General features: G+C 44.7%; 1 protein-coding gene across 2 annotated transcripts in view; it reads right to left on the reverse strand.

Moving 5' to 3' along the window:
• Nucleotides 1-17562, reverse strand: part of Otud7a (OTU deubiquitinase 7A) — a 126994-nt gene that overhangs the window by 5129 nt on the left and 104303 nt on the right. For both annotated transcript variants that reach the window (XM_076848875.1, XM_076848874.1), the window contains exons 7-8: nt 17430-17557; nt 15510-15659 (exon numbers count right to left, since the gene is read on the reverse strand). In XM_076848875.1, coding sequence (XP_076704990.1) covers nt 15510-15659; nt 17430-17557 — 278 coding nt within the window. The remainder of the gene's footprint in view (nt 1-15509; nt 15660-17429; nt 17558-17562) is intronic.

Raw genomic sequence — 17562 nt, forward strand, 5'->3', positions numbered from 1 at the left:
ACAACCAATTACCCAAGGGTGTTGTCATAGATGAGAAGCAGGAAGGAGTGGGGAGACAGCTTTCCCAATTTTGTATTCCAACTGGGTGACAGCATCCTCCTGTGGAGGCTTCACTTAGTTTTCCTGTGGGCCCCATTCCTGGGAGTCATAGCAGAGAAATTCAGCCCAGGGCCTCTGGCCATCTGCTTTGTTCTTTTGCCAGAGTCCATGATTCATGCTAAGGGTGCCATGGCAAGAGCAAAAAGGCAAATAAATACATAAAATCTAAGACTGAACTATGAATAGTAGCTTTTCTGTTTAGAAATTGGAAATTTGACTCAATGCTGCCCTCTAGTGTTACTAAAGAGAAAATGTGAGCACAAATATTCTCTTCCCTCCTTCCTCATCCCCACCCCAAATAAGGGGAAAGCAGGTTTGCTGACCAAGAATCCGCTCAGGGGTTTTCATTTAATTTGGAAGTGAAATGTCTGATTTGGGAGATCGGGGTGGCTCAGCCTGCCTCTGCTGCAGGCTGCCGTGTTCTATCTTAACGTGGCTGCCCTTCCCAGGGCTGAGCTTCTGGGTGGACACACCCTGGGAGGACTAAAGGGCTGGCTCAGAAACAGGCCTCCTTTGGGTGATGCCCAGAAGCCTGTCCCATGGTTCCATGAGTCATCACACAAACAGAGAGGGCTTGGCCTGGTTTTCCCACCCATAGGGCTGGGGGTGGGTGGCAGAGGCTCTGTCTATCAATACTGTTTTTAGAATGGCTAGAGCAGCATGCCTTCCTAGATTTCCAGGTCCTCAGGCATAGATGGCCAGTTTGGGGAGAGTATTCAAGAACTACATTTTAAATAAACATCCCCTGTTCGTGAAATCAGTTAATTTGGGAAAACATTGTTTCAGATAATAATGTGTTCAAAGCAGTTCCTATGGTTACAACTTGGGCATTTCAGGTCTGGCTGTTCTCCCCTTTCCTGAGGGTAGAGTTGCCATTGGAAATACCCATCCAGCCACAACTACATTCCTCAGTCCCCAGGCCCCCAGCGTTTGGGAGGAAACAGGTGTCTTGCTGTACCCATGGGCTATGAGAAGAGCAACATGGGAAGCACTGGGGTGTGACTAGGAGTGTGTGTGTGTGTCAGGGGGCTCTCCTCCTCTCCCCTTCTTTATCCATGCTTCCTGCAGGAGATGGTGGTACTACATGATGGCAGCCATGGACTCTCGACTCCTCACTTAGGGAAGAACTGCCTGCCAATCAGAGCACAGTTTAGACTTTCTTTGCACGAGACCCCTACTTCCATTATGTTATACCACTATGATTTTGGTTTTCTCACCACTCTCCCAGATAAACCATTTAAACTAGGACAGCTCCATACCCCTGTGGCCCTTATCTCCCTATTATGGGGGAATTCCTATCCTCAAAGTTGGGTTGGAACCAACTCCCTGGCCTGCCCACTACTGAGCAGACAGACGGATATACCTGAAGGTGCTACTTCCTGCCCACTTCAAAGGTTCCAGGCAGCCTCTCAGGTCTTGATGGAGCAAAGGTTAGGTACTGAGTGAGGTGCTGGGAATATGCGTGCTCACAATTAAAAACAACCAGAGAATAAAGGAAGTTATCTGATCTCTACAGAAGGTAAGCTGTGGCCCATTGAAAGACTGGGGTCTCAATGTCCTGAGAACTCAGAAAACAGATTCTTTTCTGAACATCAGTTGCTTTGCGTGCCTCTGCCTTTCACAGTGCACACTGAAATTTCCCTTTTGGAAACCTGGCCTAACCTAATAAGAGGTGTAGTCATGTGGCCAGTTGCCCCCTAGTGGCAGATATGGAGAATAGCAAATGCTTTCCAAAATAAGCCTGAAAAGTTTTGTTTTAAAAATAACTTCCCCCCCCCCCAGACCTGGGGATGGAACCAAGGGCTTCACACACAATAGGCAAGTGTTCTACAACTGAGCTACATACCAGCCAGGTTTTGGGGGATTCTATCCTGTCTTTTAGCCTGGAAACACATAGGCACCATCTCAAACTAGCATGGACATATTTGGAATACTTATTTTTCAAAAAAGAATGTATATTTCTGTTTGAGGCATAAAAAGCTGTCTCACCATTACAATGCTAAGTCAGACAAACTGAAGATTCACAGCTTGTCTTTAAAGCACTGGAGAGCTGAAGTCATGGGAGATCCAATGAACCAAAAATGTAAAGAAAGAGACTTCAAGGAGAGATGAACATGAGCTTAAGAGAGGCTGACTCAGCTAGATCCTAATAATAATTCAGTGAAAATGGCTAAAATGGTAAAAGGAGAGTAAAGTCTAGAGAAATAATATAGACCCTGGGAGGGTGAAGGTATGAAGGAAATACATGTGTACAGGACCTAACTTGGTGCTCACAGAAAAGACTGGTGTAAATTCTATGAAGTGTCCTTTAGAGAGCTTTGGTTCCTATCTCTGCTAAGCAGTGAAAGCTTAAATTACAGGGTCACAAAATCTAGCTGCATTGAGAATAATGTTCTGTTCTGATCAAGCACTTCTGTCTTAGGCACTGTACCTGTCCCCCAGTAAGGAGTGACCTCCCTTAGCTGTCCTGATTAGACTGATCCAAAAAAAGGAAAGGCACAGGGGCTGGGGTTGTGGCTCAGTGGTAGCGCACTTGCCTAGCATGCATGATGCCCTGGGTTCGATTCTCAGCACCATATACAAATAAATAAAGTAAAGGTCCATCAACAACTAAAAAATATTTTAAAAAAGGAAAGGCATGCCTGTTTTTAGGAATAAAAGTGATTTATCTCAATCTTCACTGTCTTATCAAGTGACTGTCTTTCAACAATAAATATCCACATTGACAAGAAACAAAGCAGTTGACAGTATAAGACTCAAAGGAGACATAGGTGTTGAAACTATCAAGTATGGAATAACTGATTGGTAACTTAGAGACAGATATTGTGGATGCTGTAATATTTGATGGTTGATTTTAGCAGAGAGATGGAATCTCTAAGAAAGAATAAAGGGAATTGCTAGAAACGAACACACACATACGCTAATATAGATTAAGAATGGCTTTAAGGAGCTGATAGGTTGACTTTACACAACTGAGAAAGAATCTGAACCTCAGGATCGGTCAGCTAAAATTTCCCAAACTGGAATACCAAAAGAAAATGGGGGGGGGTAGTTAACAGGACAGAACAGCCGAGAACTGTGAGACAATAACAAACAGTGCAAGATCTGTGTAGATGTATTCCCAGAAAAAGCTAGAGAGAATAAGACAGTAGAAATATTTAAAGAAACAGTGGCTGACAATTTTCCAAAATTAACAACTAAACCCACCTTAGCTCCAAGAAGCTAAGAGAACACCAAACAAAAATAACCTATAAAAAACATTTCTATGTATAAAACTTTTGGAAACCAAAATAGAAAATGATTAAGACAGGTAGATAAAAAGATGCAGTAAATGCAGAGAAACAAAGAGAATAATTACAACAGCTCTTTGTAATAAAACAAGGTAAGGCAGAAGATAATGGAGTAGCATCTCAAAGGCCTGAAAGAAGAAAAAAACTGCTAATCTAGAATTCTATACCCAGCAAAGGTATCTCTGAAACAAAGGACACAGGAAGGCTTTCTCAGATAAAAATGAATACATTTATTACCTGTAGACCTGCATTAGAGGAAACAGTAAAGAAAAAATTTCAGGCAGTAGGAATATGGTACCAGAGGAAACTTGGATTTACATAATTAAGAGTAATGGAATGGAATAAATGAACATGAAATTTTTTTCCTTTCATTTAATTGCTCTGAGATTAAGCAACTGTCTAAAGAAAAGAAGCAGTACACAACAGAGGAAGTGGAAATATTACTTGCAAATAGAATATCATTAATTAAAGATGTTTATTGTAGAACCTAGGGAAACTTCTAATAATTAAAACTAGAGGTATAATAATATATTAATAAAGGGGATAAACAGAACCATTAAAAAGTTCAATCCATCCAAAATATGATAACAAAAAAACAAATAAAAAGAACAAAGAACAGATGGAACAAATAGAAAAGAGTTAACAGGATGGTATCTTTTAATCCATACATATAATTCATGCAATCAAATGGAAATTGTGAAAACTACCAACAAAAAGATAAAATTGGCCGGGTATGGTGGTATACATCTGTATCCCAGGGGCTTGTGAGGCTGATGCTGGAGGATCACAAACTTAAAGCCAGTCTCAGTAACTTAGTGAGGTCCTAAACAATTTAGTGAGATCCTGGACCAAAATAAAAAAATAAAAAAGGGTTGCAGATATGTCTCAGTGTTTAAGCACCCTTGGGTTCAATCCCTGGTACCAAAACAAAACAAAACAAAAAATACAAAATTATAAAACTGTCATATTGGATTTAAAAAAAAAGCAAAATGCAAGTATATACTGTTTATAAGAACCCCACTACAAATCTAAAACATAGATAGGTTAAAAGATATTCACCAATGAAAAGACAACTAGAAAGAGCCATACTAATATCCGACAAAATACATAACAAGGATTGTTACCAAAGGAAAAGAAGAACATTACATAATGATAAAGGGGTCAGTTCTCAAGAAGATATAGCAACTCTATATGTACGCATGCTCTGAACAACATTATTTCAAAGCACACAAAGCAAACACTCTAGCTCTTCCTTATCTATATTCCAAGACTCCTGTGGATGCCTGAAATCTGGGATAGTAGTGAACCACAGGGATACTATATTTTCCCCTTATAGAAATATACCTATGATAAAGTTTGATTTATAAATTGGGCACAGTAAGAGATTAATAACAATAACAATAGAACAACTGCACTGTAATAGCATTCATGTAAATGTGGTCTCTCTGTTTTCTGAAATTTCCCATTTAATATTTTAGATGTTAGCCTACCACTGGTAACTTGAAACCATGGAAACCAAAACCAGGGGAAAAGGGAGGTACTACTGTGCTAGCAAAAAAACGGAGAACTAGACAAATGCAGTATAGTGGGAGACTTCACCAATTTTTGAAGCCAGATTTTTAAAGACAGTCAGTGTAGGTAAATTGGGTCAGAAGGGGGAAATTGGAAACTACCCCCTGGGAGATTGGAATCCCTCCCCCAAAGGTTGTTAATTAACTGCTGAGCAGACAGGGAGCTGCAAATCAATACCTTCAGGGCTGCCACTCCCTTCCTGCCGCCTTGCACTCCACCTAGGCCCTTCCAGCCCACCTGCTCACTCCCTGGCCCTTCCACCTCTGTCCCCCGGTAGGCAGGTTGAGGTGAAATTAACAAGATAAGGGAGAAGAATGCAGGAGAAGGAGGGAAACTGTAGAGGTGTAAAAGGGACAGGACTTCCTTATCCCAAGGATTCTGCTTTTGGGTTCCCTTCTTCCCCCAGGGAGAAATCTGTTTTACTATCCTTTAATAAAGCTGCTTGCTTTCTACTCTCCACTTGGCTCAGTGTGCTTCTCTGGTGTTATACTTCAACATTCGAGGAAGCAGGACCTGTCAAGGTATCCAGTAACCAGTGGTATCATTTTCTTTCAGTAATTGATAGAAAAGGGAGAAACTAATAAGGGGAGAGTATCAAGGCCACGGGTGGCAGAAACAAATTCACTTAAAGTTTATATGCAGATCCTTGGCTCAGTTATGAGTCTATGGAATGAACTTGCTATAGAATGAATACTGGAGCCCCTTCAAATTCACGTTGAGGTCCATTCCCCATGTGATGGTGTTAGGAAATGGAACCTTTGAGAGGTGATTAGGTTATGAGGGCAGAGTGCGTGATGGAACTGGTGTCCTTTTAACAAGAAACACGAGAGACTCCTCACTCTCCACAAAGTGAGGACACAGTGAGAAGGTGGCTGGCTGCAGACTAAGAAGTGAGCCCTCACCAGACACCAAATCTGCCAGCACCTTGATCTCGTACTTCCAGCCTTCAGAACTGTGAGAAATATACTTTTTTTTGTTTGTGGGCCACACAGTCTATGGCATCCTGTTGTAGTCACTTAAACTGATGACACTGGAAAATGCACAAAGCAGAATTAAGACAACCATGCTGCTGAAGATATTTTTAGGCTAAGGGAGCAATCAACCTCTAAGACTATTCTTCAGCTCCTGCCTCATGCCAAATGTGGGCAGTGATTTCCTCATCCCCCAGTGGTTGTTCTCAGTACATGCATCAGATGCAGCCCTGGGAAACACTGACAATGAGAGAAATTCTCAGAAAGCACCACTAGGTGACACACCAGTAGACCCAGACTCATTCTCCATATTCAGGGCAGTGAGTCCTGGCTGCTTCTGTCCAGCAAGCAGGACAGGTGGCCAACATTGTTGCCTTTCCCTCCACTAAAGGGGGATTTGGTGGAGAGCATGCTTTTACTCCAGCACTACACATGGGTGGCATGTGGGTGTCCAGGAGCCACCTGATAGACAGACTGGCACATCACTCAGAGATCAGCTGATTAAGGGGGATGGTGACAGTAGCTGGTATTCCTGAGATGGCACTCCTTCTGTGGGCAGGGACACTTTGGGAGGCTGAGTGTCTGTGCCTGCTGTGTAGCTCAGGAGGGTGCGGGGACAGGACTCATGCAGGAGGCTGGCATCTGGGCTAACTCCTGTGTTCACATCTCTTCAAGCCTTCAGGCACCAGTTAAAGACCCTTAGCCAGTTCTTTCTAAACTTTTGCTGGCATCCTGGTGCACCTGTGCTTTGAGCTCCTGAGCCAATGATCCTTAGGGTGGGGTATGAAGCAATGGGCAGATGTCTGGTGGATAAGGAGTCTCTTGTGCATTTAGTCAGCTCTCTAGAGCTGCACCCTCTGTAAGCTGAGGATGGGGCATCCAGGTCTGTGCATTCCAAGGCTGTCTCCTTTGACATGATTGGGCCTTTTTTTATTTTTGGTTGATTTGACTTGCAAATCAAGAAACTTGCAAAGGGCCAGGAGGCGGCTAGGAGCTGTGAGCAGAACTTAATGGCTCCTCAGAGGCTCATGCTCTGCGGTTCCTAAGAGGAGCAGCAGAGAAAAGTGGCCCACTGAAGCTGGCTACAGCCTCCGCCCCCCTCCCCAGGGCAGGAAAAGCTGTACTCTATCTTCCCATGCTGGCAAACCTTTCCTGGCAAATGGCAAACTTAGAAATTAGCTGAAGAGAGGGAGGCTAACCACAAAGAAAATGAAGGTAATTCACATTTTTTAGGCACTTTCTGGTTTCTTACGCCTTTTTTTTTTTTTTTTTTTTACCACAAACTCATGTGATTTTTACCATAATGTCCCTTCTAGGTGTTATTACATATTTCCTTCATTATTGTTTCCATATAGGTACACAGATGGGTCAATTTGATTTGAATATGGTAAAAAAGTGATTCTTAATAAAAGTCATTTTGTTTTTAGACCACTATATTAACAAAGTTATGTTATAAAAATTATTTAAGTAGAATTTTTAATAATATTCATAACATGTGAAGACAAATTCCTACTAAAAAGAGATTGGTTCTGATTACTATAAACTAGCCCTATAAGACAAAGTATAGGATGTTGTCAAATATATTGGAAATGATATTATAATCATGACCCGGGATGTAGCTCAGTGATAGAGCATTTCCCTCACATGTCTGAGGCCCTGGGTTCCATCCCAGTACCTCAAAAACAACAACAACAACAACAAAAAAGCAAAAAAGATGTGACAATTTATTTGATTAGGGAACATTAAAACACAGATTAGTATTTGATTTAATTACAAGTTACACATCAAATACAAATGAAAATCTGCTTTCCTGACTTGCTATGTAGAATGATTCTATTGGCTCCTTGGCTCATTTTATAAATGTTGTTAATACATTGTTTCTCTAAGGTTGCAAGCTGCTCTTTGCAAAACTTCCCCCCGCCCAAACTACATTTTGGTTGTGTTGAGTCTTTTCAATCAGAGAATAGTAAACCATGGTGTGATCTCTGTGAGCCTCCATCCTAGCAGTATGAAGCTTTTTGATGACTCCTTGTTCACTCCAGCCTCTCCCCAGCACTCTCTAACCAGTGGGTTCTCTAAGGGCTGCAAGGCTACCCTCTCTGAGCTAACTGAACAGGACTTCTGAGGAAAGGTACCAGGGAAACAGTCCAGGTTCCTTGACCTTTATGCCCTGGGTAGACCCCAGTGGCTCACAGGCTGTTTGCATTTAGGAGGAAACAATAATTCAACAGTTACCTAATATCTTGTCTTTTTCACAAAGAATAGAAATAGATGGTATTAATGCCTACCATGAAGCAAAGCCTGCTCAACTCCTACCTTCTACAACCCTTAAGATTTCTGCATTTTATCAGGAGGGAGATACTATTTTATTAAAGCAAGCTTTGACTTGGGGTCATACTTCCTGAACACCCTCTTGCATGTCTTATATCACCACCCTCTTTGGCCAAGTGTCCCTTTTGGAAGCTCCACCATCTACCCTACCAGCTTGTCCTAATAACGCTTCATGGCTATGACTATTCCCCGGGGATGCTTCCTCATTCCTCACTTTCCTCCTCTACAAAGTGGGGATAGAAATAAGGAAGGATTAAATAGTTCCCCCTGAAAAGGACCTAGAGTCACACCTGTGCAACAGAAACACAAAAAATATATTAATGTGACCACACGGGGTGCAGATCCAGCCAGAGCTCCCACATACCCAGCTTAGAGTAAGCAGGTGTGCATGAAGGATACCTGCACATTCTATATCCACAGAAGGTCAAAGGGAGACAGGACAAGGCTGTGCTTAACTTGTTTGGAACTTTATCAGAGTTAATTGTCCTTTTGGAAAATCTTGCCACCAACTGCAGAGGCTCAGCACATGGGTCTTCCTCTGCTATGTAATTGAGGTGCTATTATGCATGGAGATGCCACATTTAGATAACAGGGTCTGACTTCTTCATTAAGTCTTTTGGTATGGCTGTGCTGGAGCACTTACAGACTGAAGTGCCACAGGCCCAAAGAAATGGGGCCAAATGGTTATAGACTAGAACTTCCAAAATGTGAATCAAGTAACCCTTTTCTAAGTTACTTATCTCAGGGATTTCATCATAGTGACAGAAAGCTGACTTTGTGTTTTCATAACTCTCACAATCGCTCAGTGGTCAGAATGAACTTCCCTGAGCGAGGTTCTGAGACAGTGCCTGGATCTGAGCTTTCAGAGTGCTCCCAGGCCATTTGAGGACTTGGTGGCAGGGAGGCCAACTGGGGCTTTGCCTTTGGGAACTGCTTCTTGAAATAGGCTGAAGAGCCAAGGCCCAGAGTATCATGGAAGGCAAGGGACTAATATTCTTCCCAGGAGAAATCAGTGCCCATCATTTGTGGAAGTTACAAGGAAAGTATGCCTAAGTTTCATTTAACACATCCTAAAAATGAATTGGCAAAGCTTTGCCCATTCATCGTGCCAAAGCGAACCTATTCCCTCAGATCCCAATCTTTTACCACAATCTTTCCTCCTCCCCACATGCACACCTGCCCCAGCAGATTCTTGGACTTGAAGGGGCCAGTGGTGTCATCAGCAGTGGCTGGCTGTGGCAATAGGAGCTTTAAGAGGGAAGTGGGTTCTTTCAGAAAGTTGTTTCAACTCAGAGAAAGCATTTGGATGAGAAGTTTGAAGAAAGTCACATGTGTTTTTAAATCTTCAGGAGCTCAGGCACGTGAAGATGAGATATGATGGGCCAAGTGAAAGGAGGATAGGGGAGGGAGTCTCCTTTTAAAGCCTAGAATACATTTTTTAAATTTCATTTTGATGTTCCCAAGTCATCCCTCAGTGCAAGGACAAGATGCTTGCTCCTTCTGGGTCCTGTGATTACTGTATTTATTTGCTTCCATCAGGGAATGCCTCCTACAGGTGCCCTTTGTGTGGGGCATGGCACCACTGTGGCTACAGGACAGCAGTGTATGGTCCAGTAGGGATCAGTGGGTATCCTGGGGTTCCATGTTCCTAAGCGTCACATTCCCTGCCTCCTACTTGGCTCAGGATCTCGGTGACTTTGCAGACTGAGTAGCTTACTCCCACAGGCTTGACTCTGAGCTCCATCGTGTTCTGAGAGTCTTTCATGTTTTGAAGGATGCCTGCTGTATCCTGGGGCCTGCGGCATGACTAGTTTCAGTATTCTTTAAGCCACAGAGGGAGGGCTGCAGGTGTGATGGTCTAACAGGTGACAAAGAGCCCAATCACTGCCCACAGCAGGCTCTCCTTTCAGAGGCCTCCAGATTGGGGGTCACCTTCCCTGAGTTTGAAGTACCTGGCACTGGAGTTCACAATGGCCACATCTGAGATATCTCTGCTAGAATCCAGGTCAGCTTTGCTGGGCCCATGCATGAGGCCAGGCCATCCTAGGAGGCCTTCCCCAATGAGTTGGGGAACCTAGACCCAGGCACTCACTATGCCAGACATCATACCTGTCACCCCATGTAACTGTCACAGTCGCAAGAACCTGAAATTGTGCCTGTCACATAAACACATTTGCAGTGAATATTTGTTGAAGAGATATCCTTGCTACCAACTTCACAGGGAGATGGGTACTTTCCAGGCCCCCGCACGGTGTTCATAGAGTATGAGGCCCACCTGTGACCTGTCCTGCTGAGCATGGGCTAGCTGGTTGTTGCCCAGACTCAGACCTTGCTTTTGGAGTACCTGGCACTAGATTAGCCTTTTGAATCCCTTGCCCATGTGACTCTTTTGCTCTGCAGTGCCACCCAGAGGGACATCCCCACTTTCTCTGGAGAGTAAGTATGGAGATTAGCCACATTCCAAATATCTGCTAGGGGCTTGGATCTACAGAATATGACTTTGATAAGTAATTTACCACCAGGTATAATAGGTCCCAGGATTAGATTTGGTGGCTGAGGGGCCAAGGGGAACACCCACTGAGTAAGCTGTAAAGGGATCTGCATGCACATCCATTGGACAAATTGATTCACAAATCTCTGAGTATCTAGAAGTTCTGTCTTTTGAATGGACCCTTGGGTTCCACGTGTATGAGATGCCCATCTCTTCCCTCTCCATTCAGCAATACTTTCTCATTCATCCTTAAGCTCCCAGAGCCATGTTGGTTTCTCCTTGGTCTTGAACTCTTGGGCCTCTCCCCATAGCATGTACAGGGTTCAGCATGTACATATCCTTGCCTGTGAGGCTGTGCTGGGTTCCCTACATGGGTCTGGACAGCACTATCAGCTCTCTTTCCTAATTGCCTGAATTCCCTTGGTCAGAAGGAACATCTCCAGTGACTACACACACTCCTTGCTGCATGCCTCTGGCTCAGGCTGGCCCCTGCTGAGCAGCCACATGTGATGTGAGCAGGAACCTCCTTGCTCCTAAACCCTGGGTCTTGTCTAGTTGGGGGGATGATAAAGGAGAAGGGTGGGGGTAGTGGGAGACTGGGATGGCAGGGAACCCAAGCCACATCTTTCTTCCTGGTCTTCTTCTGGGGACTGAAAACCACTAGGGTTGGCAGAAGCACACTTCTGTCTGTCACAGGAAATAGGTGTTTCCCCTCACATCTTCTATGAAGGCCACTTGGAGTTGACTTTCCATTTCTGGAAGCTGAAGGTATCTAACTAGCACCCAGGAGACTGGCCAGGAATAAGTGAAGACTGTTTTCCCACTTTCTTTTTCTATAGTTGCCCATCCTCTGGGCAACTTATCTCTGCTTCGGAGGCTCCTGGCAGAGGCCCAGGGTTCAAGGAGAGAGAGGCTGCCTGAACATGAAACTACAGGTGGCATTAGATGTGGGAGGCAAGGGAGCACATCAGTGGGGATGGTGACCTCATCTTTGAGAGAAGATAAGTATCTGCAGGAAACTTCCTGTTTCAACAAAGGCTGGAGTGGCTCTCTGGAGCACAGCTGAACATGGCCCAGAGGCATGGAGCTAGAGACTTTAAGCGGGGAGCAGAATGCCCTGTGCCAGCCAGGTTCTCAGCTCAGAAGCCATCTTAAGAGCTCTGTTGCTGCTTCGGAGGCTCCTGGCAGAGGCCCAGGGTTCAAGGAGAGAGAGGCTGCCTGAACATGAAACTATCAGATGTGGGAGGCAAGGGAGCACATCACTGAATCAGCTATCTGCTGCCATGTCTGGAGCCACTGCTAGGGCCACAAGTGTGCATGTCATTCTTGACTCTTGAGATGCAAAGGGAATTGAGTGATACTGGGGGACAATAAGTCTGCTTATCTCTGAACATCCAAAGAAAGAAAGTACTGACATCCTTAGGCACCATGCTATTAGAGGGGAATGGGTACATTCATCCTGATTGAAAACCTATCAGCCAATGGTGGTTTATTTCCAGACAAGGGTAAAGTTGATAAAAGAATTTATTTATTTATACACTTTTGTGTAAGGGGACTGTCCAGATGGAAATGACTGGAAAACATCATACTGTCTCTTATGCCAATTCAGAGTTGGCTTGCTTCCTCCTTCCCCCAGTGCACTTTTCAGGTTGCTCTGCAGCCAGGAAACTGCAAGTGGGGAGTTCAGCTATGGGTACGTGAAGTGGGGAGGCTTTCTTTCCACACAAAAGCCAAACATTTTAGAAAGAGAGGCATTTGGCCCAGCCTAGAATGTGAATGTAATACCTGGAGCTGTAGCACTCACCATATGACCATGAGGCTGAGATTACAAAATAAGGATGAATCAGGGAGAGGCTGGGGGCCTGAGTTCTGGAGACTATCTAGAGTTTCTGCATCCTCAGGCATCTCTGTTACAGAAGCAACAACAGCTGTTCCTGTTTCAGTCCCTTGCAGCCTAATGCTCTTCTGGACATATCTTCATTAAGGGGCTTAGATCAGTGACTTTCTGTACTGCTTCCTTTCTACCATAAAGGCTATGAAGAGAGGCTGAGTCTGTTTCCTGGTTGGGGTTCTTATGTCTTTTCTGTTTCTCCTCATCACCCTCAACCCCTGTGCAATAGAGATTGAATTGCTAGGGTCTGGTATTCACCAATTTCCGGCAGCCTGTCACAGGCCCAGAAGGAAGGTATCATTTATGGTTTCCAGCATCCCTGAGAGGTGTCTTGAAAGTGTCTCTCTAGGGGATACTGGGGAGCTGTTTTTTGTACCTAAAGGCTCCAAGTCTGCAGAGCCCTTTTGTCCTCTCAAGGATCTGGCACTGATCAGAAGCTGCCCAGGGTGTGGGAGCTGCTCCTATGTTCTCTGCCTCTGCAGGCTTGTGTGAAGGCAGCAGAGCAGTATCTGCCCTTCTGCAGGTCGAGAGTACTGGATGGGTGAATGTGCAGAGCTGAGCAATGGCTCAGAGGACCAGTCTAGCAGGCTGTTCACAGCTGAGCGGGAACCCTGGCTGCCCCACTGTGGCTGCTTATACAGTGAACTCTGGCCAGAGCCCATTGTCAGGGAAAAAAACCCAAAAAACCCAAAACAGGTCCTCAGGAGCAAAACCACCCACACCTCTGCAACACTCCTGAGAAGGGCCGGGCAGTAGCATCCTCCACAGTTGTCCTTTTATTGAAGGATGCCTTAATACTCATTGGAGAAACACCCAAAAGCAGAATCTAGAGGGCCTAAAAGATAGCTCAGTGCCTCTGGGAGGAGGCCTTGGGCATCTGAACCCCTTGCTCAGCTTTGGGAGATGTCAACCCTGGGATTATCATTCTTCTGTGGCCACAGAAACTTTCCAGGGCACTGCAAAGGGAGGCCAAGTCCCCAGCCTGAGTTCCAGATCCTGAGAAAGGCCTCCTCACCTTGCAAGAGCTGTAGCAAGTCCTGAGAAGAGCTAAAAACCCAGGGAAGGCTGGGCACACTGGCACTGCCTGTAGTTCCAGCTACTGGGAGGCTGAGGCAGGAGGATCACTTGGGCCCAGGAGTTTGAGACCAATTTGGGCACGATAGAGAGATCCTGCCTCCAAAAAGGAAAAATGAAAATTCAGGAAGGAGGTGTAGGTGCCCCTGGACACAAAGCAAAGAAACAACAACAAAAAAAAGTAAAAAACCTCCCAGGTTTTAGTGATTCAATATTTCTTTCTGTGGCAGTATGGAGAGGTCTATAAATAATAAAGAAGATACTCTTATTACAGCTGGCTCTGTCTCCTTTTCATTCCTTACATCCCCACCTGCACCAAATGTGTGATTTTTCTGAGTCTCCATCAGCTGTTGGGAAGGGGAACAGCTCCTCACCCCTTTACTCCTGAGGAGCAGGCCAAGAGGCAAACACATTGATCAGCTGAAGAAGGCAGAGTTCTGTTGATATATCGTGTGCATTCCTTCCGCGCCAGCTATCTTCAGGAAGGGGTAGCCTTTGGAAGCCCTGATGATGCAACTTTAGCACTGTATTTACTTCCCAGGCTACATACTCAGTGTAAAAGGTTAGAATTGAACACCCTGAGCTTCCTCCCCTGTGGGAGGCCTGGACAAAATCCCTTGGAATTCTTGGGACTATACTCAAACACAGGGACCCTGAAACTAGCCTAGCCTGCCTACCCTTCAGTCTTCTAGGAGATAATCTGCCTATAGTGAAAACAAGAATGATAAGAGATTCCCCTCCCAATTCAGCTAATCACATAGCTATCAGGGCTAACAGGAGAAAACAGCAAACTTAAAAAACAAAACAAAACACCCAAGTTCCCCAGCAAAGACATTGTATTGACTGAGAACAAGTCCTACATGCGCCTAGGGCAGGTACCTGGAACTGTACAGTGTGCAGGCTGTGGGACAGCCCAGTTACCACAAAAGTACTGAAATGGTTACGTGAGGAAACTTGGCTGTAATGAAGGGAAATATCAACCCCTTGATTCAGAAGCTTACTGTAGAGCAGGGTGTGTAAACATTTCCTGTACAGCAGTAGTTAGTAGGCTACCCAGACTATGTGGCTACTCTCAACTCTGCTATAGTAATGCAAAAGCAGTCACAGATAATGAATGTGTCTATTCCAACAAAAGTTTGCGTATAAAAATAGGTGGTGGGCCATAGTATTCTAATCCCTGCTTTAGACGGACTTTCTTTTTAAAATTATTACTCAGATGAATTATAGCTATATAATGGTCTTAGATGTAATTTTTAGAAACCCCTTTAAAATAGGGACACTGTCTTTCAAAAAACTAGATTTTGAAAGCTTTCGACATAAAGCACTGATAAATGTCTGGAGAGAGAAAAAAAGTGTTTAAAGAGATAGATATTTGTTTACCCTGATTTGAAGATTAGGCAGTGTGTACATGTATCAAAACATCACATGATACCCCATAAATGAATAATTTTATGATCTTATGCATCAGTTAAAATAAAATTTAAATTAAAAATATATATATGCATACATGTGAAAAAGGAACAACTAGGAAAGGCCATTTAAGCCTGGTGGAATTATTATTTTTGTTCAATTTTTTAAATGAAACATTGTCTTGACATTGTTATTTTTAGTGGAAACATTTGCACACACATACAGTAGTTTTATGCAGAAACCATCCCTGCTGTGTGTGCACTAAAGAGAGCTGTCCACATTCCACCTCTTGCATCTCTTCTGCCCACTGAGGCTGTCCCTTTCCATGGCTTTGCCCTCCCCGACCCCTGTGTGCCCTGTCTCTCAGGGGCTAGGCATACCTTGTTCTCTTTGCTGGTCTCTCTGTTCCATGGACACGAGAGCCGAGAAATGCGCTTGATCGTAGGCTAGAACCAGAGGTGAGCAGTGACATCTGTTGGGAGGTACCTCCAAAGGCAGGTAAATTCCTCCGAATGGGATGGGTGCAAAGGCTACAGACAAAAACAGGGGGGGAGGCTTGAGGAGCAGGAGGTTCTGAGCCAGGAGGGGAGGAAAGGGTGACACAAACAATACTGAGGGCCAGGGCTGTCAGGTTTCTATGGTGATCTGTTCTCATCCTGGATGGCTGGATGCCCTAAGACTTGCACAGGTGGTCAGGGATGAAACCAAGATGGTCAGAATAACATGCTCTTCAGTCCACTTGGAAAGCCATGTGTTTTCTGGATTATTTCTCCCTTTCCTAGTGTCCATTAAAATGTTTACATATAAAACAATAGCTTCACATCTTTAGAGTGTGTTTGTTCTTTATTTTGAGAGCCTCTTCTGTTGAGTCAGAAGGAAGGAACCAGAGAGCTCTAACACTAGGCTGAAAGTCAGCCAGGAAATAAGAAACAGGGTCCAATCCTTGGGTGATGAGACACAATCTTGTGTTTCCTTAATCATAAAAAAAGAGAGAAGTGAAACCCCAAATCTTTGCTGAAACAGACTCACTTCTGGAAATATCTTCCCTAAAACAGCATCAATATTTTGATTGTAAAGACTTGCATTTGGCCCCAGTCAGGCATGCATGGCATTCCTCTGAGCAGAATGCAGGAAGAGTCACCTTCAGTGCTGTCTTTGTTGACTTCTTGGGTTCCTTCCCTACCCTTGCTCTATCTATATTGATCAGTGCAAGGGAGAATCCTGCAAGGGGTGAGGATCCACCTGCAAGAGGCTGCAGGAAGAATGGATGGAAGTGGGTCTGTGGGCATTGGGAGCTGGGCTTGCATGGCAGGGCTTCAAGTGAGTACTATCACTGCTCTTGAAAGCTGCAGCCCTCAGCAGGCCTTGGGTCCCTGGGCCTCACAGAGAAGGTTGTGGTAAGAGGCAGGACCCTGTGTTCTACTGGTCTCCAGCCCATGTAACATTCATGGCCAGATTGGACTTTCTCAGTGATTTATCATGAAGAACCACAGCCTAATTTGTAGATTCCCTGGAAGATTGCTAAGGTGCAGATTTAAATTTAAGTGGGGCTTGAGGATCATGCTGCTGGGCTACTCGCTGTCTGGAATTGCCTAGTTGGAAATAGGCTCATAATGGTTATGGGAGTGAAGAGAGTGAAAATTGACTATAGGAGGGGTTGAGAGGTGAGGCAGGTACATGGAGGACCTAAGGGTGTCACGCATCCCACCATCTGGCTCTTCCTCCTTCCCGCCTCTTCAGAGAGGGAATAACTGCCATGACTCTAGCAACTCTGGGAGGCTGTAGGTTTGAGGGAGGACATATGGTGCAACACTCCTTCTGGCCTTCAGTTTCCTATCAGTAAAGTAGGGACTGTGGTGACTTCACACTTCCTATCTTCCTTTCTTTTCTCTTTGATAGTTGTGTACTCTGCATAGGGGCAGGAGGGGACTTAAGTGGCCGAGCACCCAGGGAGACAAGGCCTGGGGCTTTTGGAGAGAGTAGGCTGTCTGCTGTGCTCTGGACATATGATGCGGGCTCCTAGAAGTCCAACAGCCAGATTTCTCAAGGCTACCTGATGTCGACTTGCAAGAAGATGGGCAAGAGCAGTGCCTGCTGCCATCTGCTGCCTCCAGGGAGGAAGAAGAACTACAGGGAATAATGTGATCTTTGTCTGGGCAGAGGGAGGCTTGGTGGCCTTCTGGGAGCCTAAAAACTCCCAGAAAGAACATAATGAACAGAAGAAGGTGGCTGTCTGTTCTTCTAGGGGGACGTTGAAGCTTTCTGGGCCATGATGAAATACATCTCCTTGAGGCACTCACCCTCTCCACCTGAGTCTCTCAGCATTGTGTCTGCCACGACGACAATTGGTCTTCTTAGTATATGGGCTAAGACAAAAACGTGGAACTCCTCCAGGCTCTCGTACACAGGGTCCTCAGAGTTGTCCACACTAGG

The sequence above is a fragment of the Callospermophilus lateralis genome, chromosome 3, assembly GCF_048772815.1.
Source record: "Callospermophilus lateralis isolate mCalLat2 chromosome 3, mCalLat2.hap1, whole genome shotgun sequence".
Lineage (NCBI taxonomy): Eukaryota > Metazoa > Chordata > Mammalia > Rodentia > Sciuridae > Callospermophilus > Callospermophilus lateralis.